This window comes from Lathyrus oleraceus, chromosome 6 (assembly GCF_024323335.1).
Source record: "Lathyrus oleraceus cultivar Zhongwan6 chromosome 6, CAAS_Psat_ZW6_1.0, whole genome shotgun sequence".
NCBI lineage: Eukaryota > Viridiplantae > Streptophyta > Magnoliopsida > Fabales > Fabaceae > Lathyrus > Lathyrus oleraceus.
The window spans coordinates 298,351,756-298,371,685 of record NC_066584.1 but is presented as its reverse complement, the minus strand read 5'-3'; the positions used below and the strand labels follow the sequence as shown (position 1 = coordinate 298,371,685).

The 19,930-nt window shown below is 34.6% G+C and overlaps 2 protein-coding genes across 2 annotated transcripts; both read right to left on the bottom strand.

The window, feature by feature from the left end:
• Window positions 1-10,525: 10,525 nt before the first annotated feature.
• Window positions 10,526-11,086, bottom strand: LOC127095298 (uncharacterized). Its single transcript, XM_051034008.1, has one exon. The coding sequence runs from the start codon at window positions 11,084-11,086 to the stop codon at window positions 10,526-10,528; it is 561 nt and encodes a 186-aa protein (XP_050889965.1).
• An 84-nt stretch (window positions 11,087-11,170) lies between these two features.
• LOC127095297 (uncharacterized) lies at window positions 11,171-12,043 on the bottom strand. Its single transcript, XM_051034007.1, has 2 exons — window positions 11,867-12,043; window positions 11,171-11,704 (listed from the first exon to the last, which is right to left on the bottom strand). Exons 1-2 carry the CDS (start codon window positions 12,041-12,043, stop codon window positions 11,171-11,173), a joined length of 711 nt encoding a protein of 236 aa, XP_050889964.1.
• Between the last annotated feature and the right edge of the window lie 7,887 nt (window positions 12,044-19,930).

The window sequence follows — 19,930 nt, the reverse complement described above, 5'->3', positions numbered from 1 at the left end:
TAGAGACATAAACTTATTATTATTATTATTATGGATTCAAATTCTGATGCATCAGTAATTGAACTGTGGATAGCATCAAATGTGGTTTTGGAATCGGTTTCTAAAATGACATGTTTTTTCAATCTCTATGACGGGTCCACTGCATTGTTGTAAGAAGGGTAACTGAGGGTCCAAGAGGTTTATGCCGCAACAAACCGAGCTTGAAAGTGTTACATACATCTTTTGAAACCAGTATGCGCATTTGACCAAAAGAGCATATATCTTCCGAGTGAAGGTTAACAAGGTGAATTGAATTTTTTTTATCTATCATAGTAAACTATTAATATATATATATATATATATATATTATTATCATAATGAACTATTAAAATACATAATAGATTAATATGTTTTCCTTATTAAAAAAAGGTTTTTCTTCTTTAAAAAAAACAAATTTTAAATTTATTTTACATTGTCTCCCAATGACGACCATGCATCCCGCCAAATCAGAATGAGAATTTTAAAATACTTGTATGACATGACAAAATGATATATTCTTATTGAATGACACCGTAAAATTATTACTTTGTGCATCACAATTAAACTCTTTATACAAATAATCAATAGATTATTTAATTATATTTGTATTTTAATTATTTATATAAAAAAAATTATAAAATTATTCAATAGACAAAATAAAATTTTTAATATAAATTATTTTTTAAGATAAATACAAAATTATTAAAATATAAAAGTAAAAATGTTAGAAATCATTATCATTTCTCACAAGAAAAAAATATTTTCATTGTGAAACCATATTAATCTGTCGGTACAATAGAAACGCGTTGTGGACCAATGGAACAATAACTCCAATAAAAATCTTGGTTCATCTGCAATAAATTATTACATAAAATTGTTGTTTATTTTAAAAAAACTAATAAATTATATGTATCAAATATATTTTAGTCTCTTAACTTAATTAATTATTTTATATTTGTTTTTTAACTCAAAGAATATTATAAAATAGTTTCTTGAAAACCATTTCATTATTTGAAAGATCTATGCTATTAATTTTTCTGAAAAACATTATTTTTTATTTCGCTAGACATACAAAATCCGATGTCTTTTGCTTTTTCGTTGTTTTTTAATTGTTTATTTAAATTTTGAAATTTAACAAAAGAAGAAGAAAAAAAACTCTAACTTAACCGCCACTATCTTTCTCTTTTCTCCTTCTTCATCCTTAATAATTCTTCATCTTCTTTGTTCTTTTTTATTCTCCTTCGATCGATACCAGATCTTCAAAGATTTGATAGAGTTCTGCATTCTAATAGTTCACTATTATTTATGTAAATGTTTCTCTTTTCATATAGATATGAATCAAAGCCCCGAGTATTCTCGCTTTAGTGCTACACTGATGTTTGAAATTCGTCAATTTTCTCTCAAAAATCACCACAACTTTGATAAATTCTAAATCAAATCTTGATGAACAAAAATCAATATTTTTGATTGATTACTCCTCTTGTTCTTCACTTTTCGCTCAAGTGAATCAACCAACTTTGATTGGAAGATTTTGCTGCAAAATCGATAATTGAAGAAGAAAGAAAAAATAAAATTGAAGAAAGAAGAAATTAGGATAGAAAAAATAGGAGAAGAAGAAATGATTTTCTATAGAGCTTCTCTCTACTCTCAAACTGAGATTTATTCTATACAACTGCAAATTTTTTTCCAATTATTACAATGATAGAAATTACTTCGTATCTATAGGTTTGTGTTTACTTGCTCCTCAAATAAAGGTCAAAATCTATAATTCTCCTAATATTACAAAATTAAACTTAAATCAATGATCCATACATAATCAATGATCCTAAAATAAAGGCCAAAATCTATAATTCTTTTCTTAAATAATGTGTAAATAATTATTAAACCATACTAAATTAGTACAAATAAATTTTAATAAATCATAAACCAAATATTTTGTTGTTTAATTATTTTAAATTAGTTTAAATATGTCTAATGTTAATGATCAATTATTGTACCAAAAAAAATCATAATCAATTAATATAAATAATATTTAAAAATTATTAATCAGTGTTTCAATAGATAAATTATGGTTAATTAATATAAACAAGTTTAAGAAAAACATTACTTTTAATTTTTCAATTAGTCCTACACATTAATTAATGTTTACATATATATAATATAAATGTATTTTTTAATTTTTACTAATATTAAATTTATAATAAAATTATAGTTGTAATTTGTAATAAATATTAGAGTCAAGTTAAAAATATATATTGGGTATAAGTGTAAATATTTTTTTTTTATAAATCATATTATTAGGTCATTCACAATTAATTATAGACATATTTGTCTTGTTGGTTGTTTGTACAAGATTGTAGCTAAACTCCTTATTGTTAGGTTGAAGAATGTCTTAGATGGTTTGATTTTTCAATGCCAATCAACTTTTGTTTTTGGTATGCAACTTCTGGACGATGTTTTAGTTGCTAATGATATAGTGGATAAAGCAACTAGAGATAAGAAGGATTGCGTTCTTTTTAAAGTGGATTTTGAAAAGGCTTACGACTGTGTTGGTTGGGATTTTTTAAGATTCATGATTAATAGAATAAGGTTTGGTAGTATTTGGATGGGTTGGATGGAGGCTTGTATCTTCAACAATCATTTGTCTATTATGGTAAATGGGAGCCCGACAATGGATTTTAAGGTAGGTAGAGGATTAAGGTAGGGAGATTCACTATCTCCCTACCATTTTGTGATTATTGCTGAAGGTTTGTCTGGTTTGATCAGAAATGCTTCAGATATAGGAGAGTTTGAAGGATTTAGTGTGTAGAAGGAAATCTCGATTGACATTATTCAATTTGCAGACGATATACTTATAATTGGAGCAGGTTGTTGGAAGAACTTATGGATCATTAAAGTCACCTTAAAAGGTTTTTAACTTGTCTCAGGATTGGGAATTAATTACCATAAGAGTAGGTTGATTGGTATCAACGTTAGCAATCATTTTCTTTTAGCAACTTCTAATTTTCTGGCTTGCAAGTTACATGATTCAAATATTTGAATTTACTTGGGATTCTTATTGGTTCAAACCCTAGGGGGATAAAAATGCGGTCTTCTATCATTGAAAAGATTAAAACGAAGTTGGATTTATGGAAAGAAAGATTTCTATCTCCCGGAGGCAAAATTACTCTCATCAATTTTGTCCTGAATAGCCTTCTCATTTTCATATTTTTTTCTATAAAACCTCTGTGAAGGGGATTTCTTTGGGGTGGATTGAAGGATAAATCAAAGATTCACTAGGTTAGATGGGATCTAGTGTGCAAACCTAAAGAATCAAGAGGTCTTGGTATTAAGAGCATTGAAGAATTCAATTTGGCTCTTATGTCAATGGAAGTGGAGAATTTTAGTTGAAAGGGAAGCCGTTTGAAAGAAGATTATCAAGGTTAGATACGGAGATTGCGAACATCAAATTCTTACAGATCAAAGTTGTAGCAGAAAAATCTTGTCATCAACTTGGTGGAAGGATGTGGCAAAGATCAAAGTCTTATCTACTAAGTTGGAGAGGGATCTCATACTCCTTTCTGGTATGCTAAATGGTACGGAGTTACACCCTTGGAGGATTCCTACCCAGATTTGTGTGCCCCTATCAAGGCAAAAGGAGCTTTTATGATTAACATGGGTTGCTGGAAAAATGGTGTTTGGTGTTGGGGTGAGTTTAGAATTCAATTGCAACAACAATTCTTGGCTGGTATTAGGATGCAGCAAATGCAGGATTTACTGTTTGTTTTCATTCATGTCACAAGTGCAATGGGTGAAGTGTATTAGAGAAACATTGAGTTTTCTTCTTATTTATCAAAAGCTAGTTATGATTGCATCATGGAGGCTAAGGTGCAAGACAACTTAGAGGAGGATCATTGTTATGCATTCTACACTCTTTGGAATATGCTCGTCCTAGATATGATAAAAGCTTTTGGTTGGAGGGTATTCTTGAACAGATTGACCATGAAAGATCAATTGAAAAAAAAGGCGTATGCCTCTCGATTCATGAAGGGGTTTGTGTTTTATGTTTCTAATCGAATGAAGATTTAGTTCATCTTCTATTTGATTACTCTTTGTATTTAAAAGTATGTGAGCTTGTGGTGGTTTGAATTGGTTACTCGGTGCCTTCCGTATGACCGCCTTGGAAGCTTTTCTTATCTTGGTGTAGGTTTTTTAAAAGAAATTCTAAAAGAGGAAAACTCAGAATCGATTGGTTGGCGATTGTTTGGTGTCTATGGAAAACTAGATGATATCCTATTTAACGGAGAGGTTTGCAATCTATATAATATTGTTTGGTCTATCAAATTCTTAGCTTGGATATGGTAAGTCATAGGTGTCACGCCGCAAAAAATAACTGAGCACATTGCACGCTCGAAATACAACAGAGTCGCCACTAAACTTTATTTATTCCAAGGGAAAGGGAAAGTATCGATAGAGAAAAAGGGTAAGGAAGTCGGTTATGCAAGGGGAATGTATTAGCATTCCTCACATCCTTTGTAATCAATGAGAACCATTTTCATTGTTCTTTGCGCGGATGGGTGTTATTATCTAAAGACTACTTGCGATTTATTTTAATAAAGGAAAAAATAAGTTTTTTAATTAATGTGCTCGCCAAGGATTCAAACTCCCGTGCCTACATATTCTCATAGTGCAATGAGAAAATCAGAGCTCCGTAGTTCATGGTAGAAAACTATGTATTTGTAGAGTTTTTTAGGGAACAATGTTATAATCGTATTCTAGAAGTGTTTTGATGTTAGCTGATTTGGTCCTAGTTCAGATGCTCTAAGCTTTTAGTCTGACTACTAAGGAACAGATTATAACAGTTCTTTTATGAAAAGAAAGAAGTATGTTTTGTTTTGCAAAGAGTTTATGATTGAATTGAATTGAAAAAGTTTGTAAATGAATTGGAAAAGATCCGTGAAATGGTGAAGTTGTTGTTTAGTATGTGAAGCTAACGGAAATATACCCGAACATATCGCACATACAACAGAGTCGCCATCGAACTTTATTTATCCCCAAAGGGAAGGGAAAACATCGATAAAACCCGGGGAAAAGAGATATGCTGGGTAAGGAAGTCGGTTATGCAAGAGGGAAGGTATTAGCACCCCAAACATCCATGTTACTCCATGGGAACTATTTTGATTGTTCTCGCTCGAATATGTGTTAGATATAAAGATTACTCGCAAAAGAATAAGGGAAAAGGAAATGAAATAGATAAAGTGCTCGGTGAGGATTAGGGCCCTCATGCTTACGTATCCTCATAGTGCAATGAGGAATTCAGAGCTCCGTAGTTCTAAGAAATAGAGGCGAGAGGTGAAAAGAAGTGTGATCAAAGTATGATCTGAACCAAAGTATTGTATGATTCGAACTCCAACAAGGGGTGAAAACGTGAACTCAAGACTAAAACTGGTATGAACCGATAAGTGAGGGCCTATAACACTGTATTGGAACAACTGAAAAAAAGATTGAATTAAGTGTTTGGTTTCATAGCACAAATAACTTTTGGTTCATAAAGAGGTACAAGATGGAGCATAAAGGTATACTGTATTTGGCTTAAAGAATAGGTATATCACATGGAGTGAATGAAAGTAGAATATTGATGTATCATGGAAATGAATGGAGGAATGCCCTAAGGCAGGAATAATAAATAAGTATGCTCACGGAGGATTCAAACCCTTGTGCCTACATATTCTCATCGTGCAATAGAAAATCAGAGCAATCGTAGTTCAGCCTACTACAGCTGAAAGTAAGATATTCGATGAGGCAATAGGAGTATGGTAGATTGATTTTCTAGGGTTCAATACCCTTCGAGGCTGAAAAGAAGTGCCAAGGTTCATGACTTTCAAGGTGAGGTATTACTACCAAAGTTTATAACTGATGATGTTAAGGAATTGAATTTCCAAGGTTTAACAACTTACAGGGTGAAGAGAATCAAGTTCCAGAGTCTATGACTCTTAGGGTTGAGAATTGAATCAAATAACCATGATTTATCACCTCACAAGGTAAAAGAGATAGATATGCCAGAGTCCATGGCTCTCAAGGAGAAGATCGAAATCGAATAGCCAAGGTTTAACACCTCACGAGGCGAAGGATGTCAAGTGCCAAAGTCTGCGACTCTCACGGCGAAGATCAAAATCGAATAGCCAAGGTTTAACACCCCACGAGGCAAATAATGTTAGATGCCAGAGTCTATGACTCTCAGGGAAAATATCAAAATCGAAGGGCCAAGGTTTAACACCTCACAAGGAAAAGAGAGTTACATGCTAGAGTCTATGACTCTCAAGGCAAAGATTGACATCGAAGAGCCAAGGTTTAACACCTCACAAGGAAAAGAATTGATTGGAAGAGGGTGTACAACCATAAATTGTCGATAGCAAAAGATGATCCATTATTGGAGTGTTGAGAGATTGATAGATAAAATATGATAGATTGATAAATAAGACAGCTCACGAAGAATCTGGATTCTCCTGCCTCCGTATCCTTATGGTGCAATGAGGAAATCAGAGCTTTCGTAGTTCAACCCTCTAGGTCTGTAAACAAGATGATTAAGGAGGCAAAAGAAAAGATGATAGAATGATTGAATGAAAGAGTGGAATATACTTGATAGTTACTTGATAAGAATCACACTAAAGTTTATGAGTAAATGTGGATACGACAAGCAACGAGCCAAACGTCTCGCACCCGAAGATATTTAGAATAAGTGTAGGAAAGCTCCAGTCTCATTCCTTCTTTACTACTTAAGGCTCATGGCATGTAGTTCTCATCCTAACTTTCAAGTCGCGAGAGGAGAATATTTGTTGTTATTGTGTTGATGAAGACCTTATCAATCGTTCGATTCGAATTGCACTAAAGTCTATGAATAAAGGTGAATACGATGAGCACTGGGTCATTCGTCCCATACCCAAAGATATTCAAAATGGGGGTAGGAATTCTCCAGTCCCACTCCTTCTCCATTGTTTAAGGCTCGTGTCGTACAACTCGATTCATGATTGATAAGTTATTGATGTAGTCGTTGCTTGTTGTATTACTGCTATGTGAAGAGAGACTTACCAATCGTATGATTCGAATTATGCTAAAGTCTATGAATAGATGTGAATACGATGAGCGTTGGGTCATTCGTCCCATACCTAAAGATATTCAGAATGGGGGTAGGAATTCTCCATTCCCATTCCTTCTCTACTTCTTAAGGCTCGTGTCGCACACTTTGAATATAGATTGACAAATGTTGATACATTTGTTGTGCTTGAGAAGTAGTTCACTTTGTTAGCTATGCTTGACTGATGTTGACTTGAAGTCTTGATCTCGCACTTTGAACCTTGAGGTCTTGAGCTTCAGAGATTCAGCATATCCATGATAGCTTGAGCGTAATGAACTTGCCATATCAAGTGATCAAAGGTCTTTTGATCACTTGAAATAGGCTTGGGGTTTACAACACGATTACAAAGGATTTGGTTGACCAAAGTGTCATTTGGTCAACACCAATCAATGGGATTAAGATAATAGTTGAAATATATACAACGGTGTCCTATTTAATTAATCAACTAAATGATATTAGACAATTCCAATTAAGACCCTAACCTAGGGGAACATGTATAAAATCAAGATTCTAATTAAAAGCCCTAAACTAAGGGAGCATGCGTTAAAGATCAGAATTCTAAACCCTACGGACAAAATAGTCATATCCCAAAATGGGATAATTAGGAAAATAAAGTTTCTAACAACCAACATTTGATAAAAAAGAATCCTAATCATTTAGATGTCAACCTGATTTATTGAATTATTACAAATTAAATCCTAAACTTTAGTAAGATCCAAATTCCTAAAATCAACATTCTAATTAAACTTTCAATCAATCTAATTAAAAATGGTTAATCATAATTCTACAACCTAATCCAGCAAAATAACCATAACTAATTTCTAATTTCTATTAATCATGTTAATCACAATGGCAACCAGAATTTAAATCCAAGATAACATAGGATCAATTATTCCAACAAATGGCATTAAGTAAAATTGAGCAAGGAAAAGGGGTGTGAACCTTGAGGATCTGCAGTTAGAAGATTGGTATTTTAGGCCCAATTAGAATAGCGTCCGAATTCAAAATTTCGGCATGACGGTGCTGCGGATAGCCGCGATGTTTGCAGGTCACATGAAGAGTGGAGAGTTTTTCTTTTGCAGGTTTTCTGGCTTCTGGTGTGTGCGATGGTGAATGACGAAGATGAAGGTGCAATGGTTGCAGAGCCAAAGAATGATGGAGCAGGAAGATGATGAATGAAATTTTCTGCAGAACTCAAAGATTTTGATGTTGAACTGGGATTGTGCAGAAGAAAAGGAAAAAATGCAGAGTGAAGAAAAAATATGGTGAGTATTTATAGAATTTTTTCCATCTCAATTCTGTTAGAAATGTAAGTTAAATTCACATTGAAACTCAACCTAAATTCACTTGATAGTTAGAAATGCCTTTTTTGGTTAGCAAGCTGTTAGAAATTCATTAGGTTGTTAAAAATGAAATGGAATTCCAAATGAACGTTAATTAGGAACTTAAATTATAAAGAATATTCAATTCTGTTCAAAATGGAAACCAAACTCCTTTCTTTGCTATCTTTCTTTTTGGGACTGTTAAGAGAATTAGGCAATTAAGTTATACGTTCCGGTTGAAGTCGAGGAACCTGTTCTTCTATATTAGCTCCATCAATTAAATTAGGTTAGTTGGAAATTGAGACTTCTGAATCGAAATGCAAATGAACTTTGGTTAAGTTCTGTTTTGTTGATTATCAGTGAGTTAGAAGTTTTTTCTATGTTGGTTAAATTGATTTAATTTGAAAACGTTACGTTACTTGAATTGACTTGGTTGGAAGTTGTGTGTTCAAAACCTCCTTCTGTCATATGACTTTTGCAAAGTTAGATACATTCTGGTTAGTCAATTGCGCGTTGCTTGTCAATAACTGTACCACTTTTTTTGCGAGCATTAAAACCTTTTCCTCAACAATGGAGTGTGAGTACAATCTCAGAACTGTTAACTCATTGAACTTTGAACTGATGGACATTTTTTATAGGTATTTTATGTCATTTTGTGGATCCCAACCAATGTCAAATAATATAATAGTATCCACAGATGACAGCCTAATAATACTAGGGATACAAGCACCGCTCTCTATCAAGAAGACAAATCCCGACCGATTATTTGTCCAGAGTGCCCCATTCTTGAAAAGTTTTTTCCACAATACCCCATTCTCAATTTTTCTCCCAAATTGTCCCATTTTTCTTTTGGGACTCGTCCATTGATTGAACGAGAGGATGAAAACGTGTTTTTGTTGACTAGGCTCGGACATTCATTGACTGAGCTTGTGAAAGATTTTTTTAATTTATTATTTTAAATACTCTTATATAATTAAATAACTTTATTAAAATTATTATTAAATAGTTTTCTAATTAATTCTATATTTAAATAATAAAATTGTTTTTTTAAAAATAATAATAATATTTTTATAAAAATATTTAAAATAAAATGTTAATAATAAAAGTTTTTTATAATAATAATAGTTTTCTAATATTTTTTTTAAATAATAATAATATTTTTATAAAATACTAATAATAATTTTCTAATATTGTTTTATTAAAATATTAATAATAAAAAGGATTATTTTTTATAATATTAATAATAAAAATAATTATTTTTTAAAAATATTAATAGAAATGATTTTTTTTTAAATATTAATAATAAAAATGATATGTTTTCCTCCAAAATTTCAATAATTTTTTGGAATGATATGTTTCCCTCCAAAAAATTTCGAATGATATGTTTCCCTCCAAAATTTCAATGATCGAGCAATTACTGTGTTTGTACTGTCTCGGCCAATGATTGACCGGATATTCAAGTGTTAATTTTCTATAAATAGCAGGACTTGTAAAAAATTAACTCAGAGCACAAAATTCTTTATTTTGGTAAAAATGTCTGTTTGGGGTCTTGTATTTTATGGGCATGGTGAAAAACTCAGTGTTTGTCTCGATCCACAATGGAATTTCAGAACACTGATTTTAGCCATTCACACTGGCTTCCGACAGTTGGGAGGGCGTCGTATAAAGGTGAGGAAAGTAGAGTATCGTTGTCCATACATAACGTTGACTGATGCAAGCCCCGATGGTACGTACATGTATTACCTGGATCGTATAGAAAATGATGAAGATGTTCAGTGTATGTTTTCGGCACATAGTGGTGAAGTTAATAGAGGAGTTGAAGGTCCACTTATGTTGGTTGTTGTTGTTGATTAATTTTTTAATTACCACTTGTGTTGGTTGTTGTTGTTGTTTAGTTGATGTGGTCGTACTTTGTAACCAAAAGCCTTTGGTTATCAAATGTATTTCATAATTGTTTGTTCCCAAAAGACATTAAAAATACACAATGGTTTATATATATTACGTGCATAGTAGTTAATAATGAAAAAAAACAACATAATCATCTAGACAAATATTTAAAATAACAACATAATCATCTGGATGGTCGCTGGGACGGTCCTGCAACATTAGGACATTTCCTACACATGTGTCCTATTTCACGACAAATTCCACACCTTCTCTTTTCTTTCTCAACGCCGTCCATCTCGGTTCTAATCCTGGTGCTGTTTGAGCGCCCTTTCTTCCTCCTTCTCATAGAGTTGTCGTGGCAAAGAGTAAATCCTTCATATTGTGGCCAATTCTCCTCATGGGGAAGTCCTAGGAAACTCTCCTTATATACCTTGAACACGTTAAGAATTTTGAAGACGTCTGGAATGTGAATGGAGTAGTCCTGTCGTATGCTCGAACATGCTGCGATTACATGGGAGCAAGGTAAGTGAAATGCCTGAAATTTCCCACAATCACAGTGTTGTTTCCTCAGATCAACGCTGAATGTTCTGGTTGGTTGACCGTTGTTATGATTAATCTTCTCTTGAACCATGAAATAAAATCTCTCGCGATCGAATTGCATGACGTTATGCGTGTTAGCTTTGATGACTTCCTCAGCCATCCCCTTGTTGCAGTTATTAGTGAAAACCTGCCTAGAGGCTAACATTTTTGTCCATTGATGGCCTCTTCTACCAAATAGTGATCCTAATCGATAGTACGTAGATTTGACCAATGCAGTGATTGGAAGGTTTCAGGTTTCTTTTAGCACCGAGTTCATTGCTTCTGCTAGGTTAGTTGTCATGTGACCCCAGCGTTGCCCTTCGTTAAATGCCCTTGCCCACTTCTCCCGAGGGATGTTGTCTATCCATGATAAAGCGTCGTTGTTTGTTCTTCGGATTTCCCCCCGATAGTAGTTAAATTTTGCCTCTGTTAACGCATAACCCATGCTAACGACTATTTTGTGCAGATCTTTGTCTTTAATCTCGCGCATGAAGTTTTGCGCGATGTGTCTAATGCAATAGACGTGTGATGATGGAGGATACTGCCATCCATTTTCCGGATTGTTATATGCACTCTTTATTGATTCATGCTTGTCTGATATTAGACACAGATTTGCTTGGGGAGTAACGTGTATTCTTAAATTCTTAAGAAAGAAACTCCAAGCTTCCTTTGTCTCACTTTCAACCAATGCGAACGCTATCAGAAATATGTTCCCGTTCCCATCCTGTGCCACAGCCATCAACAGAGTACCTCTGTACTTTCCATACAACCATGTTCCATCAACCTGCACAATAGGTTTACAATATGCGAAACCACGTATACATGGTCGAAACGCCCAAAACAGACGATGAAATATCCTTTGGTCACCCAAGTGTGAACCATCATTTGAAATCACAGGTAAGGATTGCAATTCTATAATGGTACCTGGTAGATATGTTTTCATTACCAGTATCCACTGCGGCAGATCGTTGTAAGATGTCTCCCAATTTTCATACAACGACTCAATTGCCTTACACTTTGCAATCCATGCCTTTTTGTAGGATATGATATACCTGTATTTCTCAGCAACATGAGCGATGATAATCTTTACCTTATGAGAAGCGTCCCGATTTACAAGCTCCATTATGCTCTTACTAATCATTTCTGAACTGAGTTTTGTATGGTTTTGTGACATGGAAGTGGTTGTTCACGTATGAGGCCCACCAGACTTACCAACTCTCCACCTTGAGTTGCCCTTACACAAAGAGACCCTGCATTTGAAATTGCATGTTGAAACATTTGATGACAAAACGTACATTGTTAGATTTAACCACAGAAAATTCTAAACTACGTTTTATATGCCATTGTTGCAACGCCAGAACACACTCTTCCTTATTTTCATACTCGATGCCCTCCTCTATTTCGTCAGCATTGTGAGTTGGTATGAAACTTCCGAAAACGGAGATTGGTTCAACATCATCCAAACTTATGTTTTGCATGTGCAGAGGTGGGTTGTACAAACTAATTGGTTGCGCTCTTAGTGCAACGGTCGGTGTGTCGAAGATGTCTTCATTGCCATCGTCATCGTTAACACCAAATAGATCTTCAAATCGAACCTCCTCAAGATCATCCTCACTATTCTCGCCTACCTCTTCATTTGGTATGAAAGGTTCATTATTTTGAGTCGGTTCTTCGTCAATGGCTTGACTCATTCCGTACTCGTGTGACTGTACAAATTGCGTTGGATAACAGAGATTTTCATTGTGACTCAGTTGTTCTTCAAGGTTTTCATTGTGACTCGGTTGTTCTTCAAGATTTTTGACTAGACGAACATATATCTCAATGGTGGGTAATTGAGATAATGTTATATGACATTGAAACATCAACTTGACATCTTCGTCAGTCTCAATGGGTGTCATTATGTAAAAGACAGTATTATCATCTCCATTAAATAATGGATGGCAATAAATGATGTCTTCAACATAACTTTGTATTTTTTTTTCAATACGGTCTTTTAAATGATGGAAGTTGGAGTTGATTTGGATTTTGAACATATGCAAATTCGTATTGCAAAATGAGAATCCCTCATTTGCATATATGAAAAGGGACCCTTCGGAATAGATAGACACAATTAAATTTCTTTGAGCCATGAATGTGAAATATTTGATTTGATTAAGGAGATATGATTGTAGAATATTTGATTTGATAAAAATAAGTAAAGATATAAATGTAGTAGATTTGGTTTGATGAGAATGGTTGAAGATATGAATAATATTTGGTGAGATGAAGGAGATATGAATGTAGAATATTTGGTTTGATGAAAATAAGTAAAGATATAAATGTAGTAGATTTGGTTTGGTGAGAATGAATGAAGATATTAATGCAATTTATAGTCAACAAAACATAATCCTAGTAAACCAAACCCGGTAGAAATTCAATTGGAAGAGAGAGAAAACGTGAAAACCCTAGCCTTCACTAGCTCGCTCATTCATTGGACGAGTCATAACCCTAGAAGAACAAGCTCGCCCATTCATTGGACGAGGCAACACGTCACATGACTAAGCTCGTCATTGAAGGAGAAGGGCGATCCAAAATGCAGCGGAATTTAAAATTTCTCCTTTAATGATCCTTACGAATGGGCATGATCAGTGATAGAATCGTTACCTCTTGTGGCGATCACGAACGTTGAACAATGACAACGCCTCTACTCAGTCCACACGAACGGATTCCTTCAATCTCAATGCTAGCTGCTACGAATGAAGACTTTGAGTGTGTGAGAGAGAAACAAAATTGCAAGTGTGACAATGCTTCTACACAAGGGTTCTATTTATAGAACCACTTGTGTGGGCTGCAAACTAAAAAGCCCACTCAAGTGTATATGGCCCATATCTTATAATATGCCAAAGTCACTTAAGCGCGTGGTACCTTACCATATTTCGTATTCTACTTAAGTACACCGTACCTTACGATGTTCTATAATTCACTTAAGGGCATCGTACATTACGGTATTCCTTAATTACTCTATCTCTCATCAATTCGTCCTTTGTGTGTGACCCTATAGGTTTTCGCGGCATTGACAATTATATTAAATCACGTATTTAACATAATAAACAGTGAGCGGTATCTAGCAACACATCACTGCTATCCAAGACACGAAAATGTCATGTGATCTGACAAATTCTTCTGTGATGATAATTATGTGTATAATTACCCTTTTGCCCTTATGTCTATATTGAACACAAGGCATATACCGTGTCATCCTTGTCCAGTTCAATATTGGGCCCATAGACATTTATCCTGTTACGCAGGATGGACAAATTTCATCTAGGTCACTCATGTCCCTTAACATGCTTCATGAAGTACCCATCAACTGTCTTTATGGTCATCCAATTACGGATAATGTTTGATCAGCAATAAGGCACTCGACTCTACATCTAGGGTCCATAGTGGTTTCAGGTCGAAGGGTGGTATACACCATTATCACCATGAGAATAACTTATGACACTTTGCATAACATTCTATATAGTATTCTCATAGCGGGTCAATCCAGTATGAATATTACTCTTAATATTCATACTTATGTTTAAGACTTGATAACTCTTTATCCATGATCCATGAGATGTGATTATCAGTCTATAAACATAATAGTCTTCATGCTTTAATGTTATCCCATTTCACAATAAAGCTTGACTACGAATACTTTAAGAATAATGTCCTTATGTTTAATGTGATCTCATGATTAAGTCATACTTGATACATTAAACGGACTAGCTATTCTAGGAACTTTATTAAACAAACATAATAAAGAAAAAGTCTTTTATTATTAATAAATAATTCGATACAAGTACCAAAAGTATTGGCCTCTAGGGCTTACACCAACAATCATTCCATTGGACGAGCCAACACATTACAAGGGTTAACTCGTCCATCAAAGGGACGAGTCTGCACGCAGGCTTTTTGGCAGTGTGATTTCCAATCAGCATGGGAATCTCGTGGTTGCAGGGATTCCTTACAATTTTTTTTGCATGCATTCCCTTACTTGTCCAATCACCCTGTACAATTCTAACCTATATATTTAATATTTTTTACCACTATAAATAAACCTTTCCTCTACAATTCTTTCTCATCATCTTCCTACAATTTCTATTTCACAAATACTTACTCTCTTCAAATATTTACTCTCTACAAATATTCACTATCTTCAATTCCAAAATGTCTTTGTTGTGGATGGGCGAATCACAATGTGGGACGACGACAAACATTGCCGAATACGTAAGTCTCTTTCAAATCTATTTCACAAATTCAATATGTAAATATCACATCAAATATTCATTACCATTTTTATTTGAATTTCAGGAAGACGGTAGGTTCCGGGTCCATTCACATACATACATTCAACCAAGTGCGGTTATAATACCGTATTTGGAACTAACCGGTTTTGCAAATGTGGCCAAGATTGCAAGTCTAAAAGTAGATTCTAAATTAATTGTTGCATTGTTAGAGAGATGGAGACCCGGGACACATACCTTTCATTTACCAACGGGTGAATGTACTATCACACTAGAGGATGTGAGTATGTTACTCGGTCTCCGAATCAATGGTAAAACTGTTAATGGCCCAACAAACGTAACCAATGATGTTTACATGGAGAATTTGGGCATCGAACCAACAACTTCAGATAAAAATGGGGTTTCTATCAAAGTTGTTTGGTTAGAAGCCGTATAAACACATGAAAAATAACCCTAACTCGACCGAGGCAGAAAATATTCTTCATTCAAAAATTTATATTTTACTTTTAATTGCTACTTTTTTAATGTCAGATAAGAGTCACAATTTGTTGCATTCTTCTTGGTTACCTTTAGTATGAGACCTAGAAAAATGTAATACATACAATTGGGGTTCTGCTTGTCAGGTGACACTATATAGACATATGTGCAAAGCAGCCTATAAAGGAGTCAAGAGCATAGGAGACTGTGTTGTATTACTAACTGTATGAGCATTCACACACATACCTTTGTTAGCCCCGGTTAGTAATGAGGTTCCATCACATCCTTATGCATTTAGGTAACGATTTTCATTTAAATGCAATTTATATTTCTCAAAATTACCTTAAAGCGACGTATATATAATTTTGAGAAATATAAGTTGCATTTAAATGAAAATCGTTACCTTAATGCATAAGGATGTGATGGAACCTCGTTACTAACCGGGGATACCAAGTGTATGCGTGTGAATGCCCATACAATTAGTAATACAACACAACCTCCTATGCTCTTGACTCCTTTATGGGTTGCCTTGCACATATGTCTATATAGTGTCGCCAGACAAGCAGAACCCCAACTGTATGTATTACATTTTTATAGGTCTCCTATTAAAGGTAATCAAGAAGAATGCAACAAATTGTGACTCTTATCTGACATTAAAAAAGTAGCAATTAAAAGTAAAATATAAATTTTTGAATGAAGAATATTTTTTGCATCGGTCGGGTTAAGGTTATTTTTCAGTTGTGTTAATACGGCTTCTAACCAAACAATTTTGACAGAAGCCCCATTTTTATCCAAAGCTGTTGGTTCGATGCCCAAATTCTCCATGTAAATATCATTGGTTACGTTTGTTGGGTCATTAACAACTTTACCATTGATTCGGAGACCGAGTAACATACTCACATCCTCTAGTGTGATAGTACATTCACCCGTTGGTAAATGAAAGATATGTGTCTCGGGTCTCCATCTCTCTAATAATGCAACAATTAATTTAGAATCTACTTTTAGACTTGCAATCTTGGCTACATTTGCAAAACCGGCTAGTTCCAAATACGGTATTATAATCGCACTTGGTTGAATGTATGTATGCGAATGGACCCGGAACCTACCGTCTTCCTGAAATTCAAATAATGGTAATGAATATTTGATGTGATATTTACATATTGAATTTGTGAAATAGATTTGAAAGAGACTTACGTATTCGACAATGTTTGCCGCCGTCCCACGGTGTGATTCGCCCATCCACAACAAAGACATTTTGGAATTGAAGATAATGAATACTTGTAGAGAGTAAATATTTGAAGAGAGTAAGTATTTGTGAAATAGAAATTGTAGGAAGATGATGAGAAAGAATTGTAGAAGAAATGTTTATTTATAATGGTAAAAAATATTAAATATATAAGTTAGAATTGTACAGGGTGATTGGACAAGTAAGGGAATGCATGCAATTTTTTTTGCAAGGAATCCCTGCAACCACGAGATTCCCATACTGATTGAAAATCACACTGCAAAAAAGCCTGCGTGCAGACTCGTCCCTTTGATGGACGAGTTAACCCTTGTAATATGTTGGCTCGTCCAATGGAATGACGAGCTTAGTCATGTGACGTGTTGCCTCGTCCAATGAATGGGCGGACTTGTTCTTCTAGGGTTATGACTCGTCCAATGAATGAGCGAACTAGTGAAGGCTAGGGTTTTCACGTTTTCTCTCTCTTCCAATTGAAGGACGAGCTGCATATGATTTCTACAGGGTTTGGTTTACTAGGATTATGTTTTGTTGACTATAAATTGCATTAATATCTTCATTCATTCTCACCAAATCTACTACATTTATATCTTTACTTATTTTCATCAAACCAAATATTCTACATTCATATCTCTTTCATCTCACCAAATATTATTCATATCTTCAACCATTCTCATCAAACCAAATCTACTACATTTATATCTTTACTTATTTTCATCAAATCAAATATTCTACAATCATATCTCCTTCATCTTATCAAATATTATTCATATCTTCAACCATTCTCATCAAACCAAATCTACTACATTTTTATCTTTACTTATTTTCATCAAATCAAATATTCTACAATCATATCTCCTTAATCAAATCAAATATTCCACATTCATGGCTCAAAGAAATTTAATTGTGTCTATCCATTCTGAAGGGTCCTTTTCACAGATGCAAATGAGGGATTCTCATTTTGCAATACGAATTTGCATATGTTCAAAATCCACATCAACTCTGACTTCCATCATTTAAAAGACCGTATTGAAAAAAAGTTACAAAGTTATGTTGAAGAAATCATTTATCGCCATCCATTATTTAATGGGGATGATAATACCGTCTTTTACATAATGACACCCGTTGAGACTGACGAAGATGTCAAGTCGATGTTTCAATGTCATATAACATTATCTCAATTACCCACCATTGAGATATATGTTCGTCTAGTCGAAAATCTTGAATAACAACAGAGTCACAATGAAAATCTTGAAGAACAACCGACTCACAATGAAAATCTCTGTTATCCAAAACTCAGTTCAGAAATGATTAGTAAGAGCATAATGGAGCTTGTAAATCGGGACGCTTCTCTTAAGGTGAAGGTTATCATCGCTCATGTTGCTGAGAAATACAGGTATATCATATCCTACAAAAAGGCATGGATTGCAAAGTGTAAGGCAATTAAGTCGCTGTATGGAAATTGGGAGACATCTTACAATGATCTGCCGCAGTGGATACTGGTAATGAAAACATATCTACCAGGTACCATTATAGAATTGCAATCCTTACCTGTGATTTCAAATGATGGTTCACACTTGGGTGACCAAAGGATATTTCATCGTCTGTTTTGGGTGTTTCGACCATGTATACGTGGTTTCACGTATTGTAAACCTATTGTGCAGGTTGATGGAACATAGTTGTATGGCAAGTACAGAGGGACTCTGTTGATGGCTGTGGCACAGGATGGGAACGGGAACATATTTCCGATAGCGTTCACATTGGTTGAAAGTGAGACAAAGGAAGCTTGAAGTTTCTTTCTTAAGAATTTAAGAATACACGTTACTCCCCAAGCAAATCTGTGTCTAATATTAGACAGGCATGAATCGTAAAGAGTGCATATAACAATCCGGAAAATGGATGGCAGTATCCTCCATCATCACACGTCTATTGTATTAGACACATCGCGCAAAACTTCATGCGCGAGATTAAAGACAAGGATTTGCGCAAAATAGTTGTTAACATGGGTTATGCGTTAACAGAGGCGAAATTTAACTACTATCGGGGGGAAATCCGAGGAACAAACAACGACGCTTTATCATGGATAGACAACATCCCTTGGGAGTAGACAACATCCCGCTGAGGTCACATGACAACTAACCTAGCAGAAGCAATGAACCCGGTGCTAAAAGAAACCTGAAACCTTTCAATCACTGCATTGGTCAAATCTACGTACTATCGATTAGGATCACTATTTGGTAGAAGAGGCAATCAATGGACAAAAATGTTAGCTTCTGGGCAGGTTTTCACTGATAACTGCAACAAGGGGATGACTGAGGAAGTCATCAAAGCTAACACGCATAACGTCATGCAGTTCGATCGCGAGAGATTTTATTTCATGGTCCATGAGAAGATTAATCATAACGACGATCGACCAACCAGAATATTCAGCGTTGATCTGAGGAAACAACATTGTGATTGTGGGAAGTTTCAGGCATGTTCGAGCATACGCCAGGACTACTCCATTCACATTCCAAACGTCTTCAAAATTCTTAACATGTTTAAGGTCTATAAGGAGAGTTTCCTATGACTTCTCCATGAGGAGAATTGGCCACAATATGAAGGATTTACTCTTTGCCACGATGACTCTATGAGAATGAGGAAGAAAGGGAGCCCAAACAGCACCAGGATTAGAACCGAGATGGACGACGTTGAGAAGGAAAAGAGAAGGTGTGGAATTTGCCGTGAAATAGGACACATGCGTAGGAAATGTCCTAATGTTGCAGGACCGTCCCAGAGACCATCCAAATGATTATGTTGTTATTTTAAATATCTGTCCAGATGATTATGTTTTTTTTAATTATTAACTATTATGCACGTACTATATATAAACCATTGTGTATTTATAATGTCTTTTGGGAACAAATAATTATGAAACACATTTGATAATCAAAGGCTTCTGGTTACAAAGTACGACCACATCAACTAAACAACAACAACCAACACAAGTGGTAATTAAAAAACTAATCAACAACAACAACCAACA